The sequence below is a fragment of the Pinus tabuliformis genome, chromosome 9 (assembly GCF_031772625.1).
Source record: "Pinus tabuliformis cultivar Carrire ecotype Pingquan chromosome 9, CPIR1, whole genome shotgun sequence".
Lineage (NCBI taxonomy): Eukaryota > Viridiplantae > Streptophyta > Pinopsida > Pinales > Pinaceae > Pinus > Pinus tabuliformis.
In genome coordinates, this window is record NC_142307.1 from 1,356,828,181 (window position 1) to 1,356,829,931 (window position 1,751).

General features: G+C 47.1%; 1 protein-coding gene across 1 annotated transcript; it reads right to left on the minus strand.

Moving 5' to 3' along the window:
• Positions 1–296: 296 nt before the first annotated feature.
• Positions 297–1,481, minus strand: LOC149153542 (uncharacterized). The gene has a single exon (XM_089443844.1). It carries the CDS (start codon positions 1,479–1,481, stop codon positions 297–299), a length of 1,185 nt encoding a protein of 394 aa, XP_089299970.1.
• Between the last annotated feature and the right edge of the window lie 270 nt (positions 1,482–1,751).

Here is a 1,751-nt window from a genome sequence, read left to right on the forward strand (position 1 = left end):
ATTCTACCATTGATTCTGGAGTCCTCAATAACATGTAGTAGATCTATACCCAGGACATCAAAGAAGGCCAAGTAGAACTCAATGGTCCAACCATCTGGTCCAGGACTTTTGTCCTTCTTGAACCACTTCAATGTAGCCTCCAGTTCATCCAAGGTGATCTCCTTGGATAGATCCTCTTCCTCTTCTTGTTCCACGAACCGTGGGAAGTTCTGGGCCACCCTAATAATATCAGCAAGATTTGCATCTCGAGGGGCCCTGAAAGCTCTCTTGAAGTGAGAAGATGCAAGAGAGGCTAACTATGGAAAAGTATTTGCAGTAGTACCATCATCATTCGGGAGCTGCCAAATAGTATTAATAGCCTTTCTTCCATTTGCAAACTTATGGTAGAATTTTGTGTTAGCATCCCCTTCTTGCAGCCATATCGCCCTGCTCCTTAGCTTCCAGACTTCCTCATGGGCTTTAAGAATGTTTTCTCTTGCGGAATATAGGGATGTTATCCTGTCCTTATGTTCAGCAGAGGTGAAAAGGCCCCCTTGATCATTTTCGAAAATCAACAAATCATTTTCGATTTGTCTCAATGATAGGTCGTCCTGTGTCCTCTTATGGTGTGCCCATTGCTTGGACAGTCGCTTCAGTGATGAAAGGTTGCACAGGAATCCCTTAGTATAATTGCCTCCGACACCCAGAGGATTGGCTTTCCAGAAGTTTGAGACCATGCTGATGTAGGAAGCTTCTTTGAGCCAAGCTGAACAGAACTTGAAAGGTCCATTGGGCTTTGCTCTTCCTCCATCAATTTCCATATAGATGGGAAGGTGATCAAAGATCCCTCTTGATCCGACCCATTGTCTAAGACTGAGCCCCAAGTCAAGTAAGCTTTCTTTGACAAGGAAATGATCCAATCTACGAGCAAGGCTGTCCTCCCCAGTCTGATTATTTCTCCAAGTAGCTTGGATCTTGGTCGAGGGAATGTCTATCAGCTGGTGAGAATCCAGAGTGAATGAAAAATAATCCGAGAGTATATCTCTCTGGGCATGGTGGCCCCAGGACTTTGAGTGTCCAATAGAAAAATTAAGGTCACCACCCAGAATCAGGTGGTTAGCTGAGAAAGAATCCGACCCAAGGAGGTTGTCCCAAAATTCCGGTTGGTTGTGGCATGGCCCGTAGATATTAAAAATTCTAAAATTCATGCCAAGGTCTGCTGAAAAGATGTCTGCTCCAATATGTCCAGCCCCACCCCAACAATTGATCAATTTAATTGACCGAGCATTAAATCCGAAGGATATACCTCCAGATCTCTGCTGTGCATCAAGACCAGTGAACTTCCACCCCGGGAGCATGTTCTCCAGGAGTCTAGAGATGTCAGTGGTGGGGCCAAGAGTCTCTTGCAGGAAAATGATATCAAGATGGTTGGATTGAACTAACCGACGGAGTGCCAGTTTTTTCTCAGGCCTGGTGAGCCCACGACAGTTGTATGTCTTCATGGAGGGGGTTCCGAGGGGGTGTCTCTAGCTCTAAGGACCCCAGGGATAGTGGACTGTTTACCAGCAGCAATTTCATCGCCCGCTTGAGATTGTGCTTTGGAGAAAGAAGAGGGGCGGCCTCGGTGGAGCTTCTGTGAAGGGGGGGGAGAGATAATATCCAGGCCAATGAAATCCACCGCTTGTCTCTTGGCCTTCGAACGGGTCTGATACCCCGTCGAAACAGGGATGATGGCGGATGGAGAGGGAGGGCAAGGGGGAGAGGACGACAGG

Bases quoted from the DNA above. Each gene is read 5' to 3' on its own strand.
- LOC149153542 (XM_089443844.1), bottom strand. From the start codon at position 1,481: ATGAAGACATACAACTGTCGTGGGCTCACCAGGCCTGAGAAAAAACTG.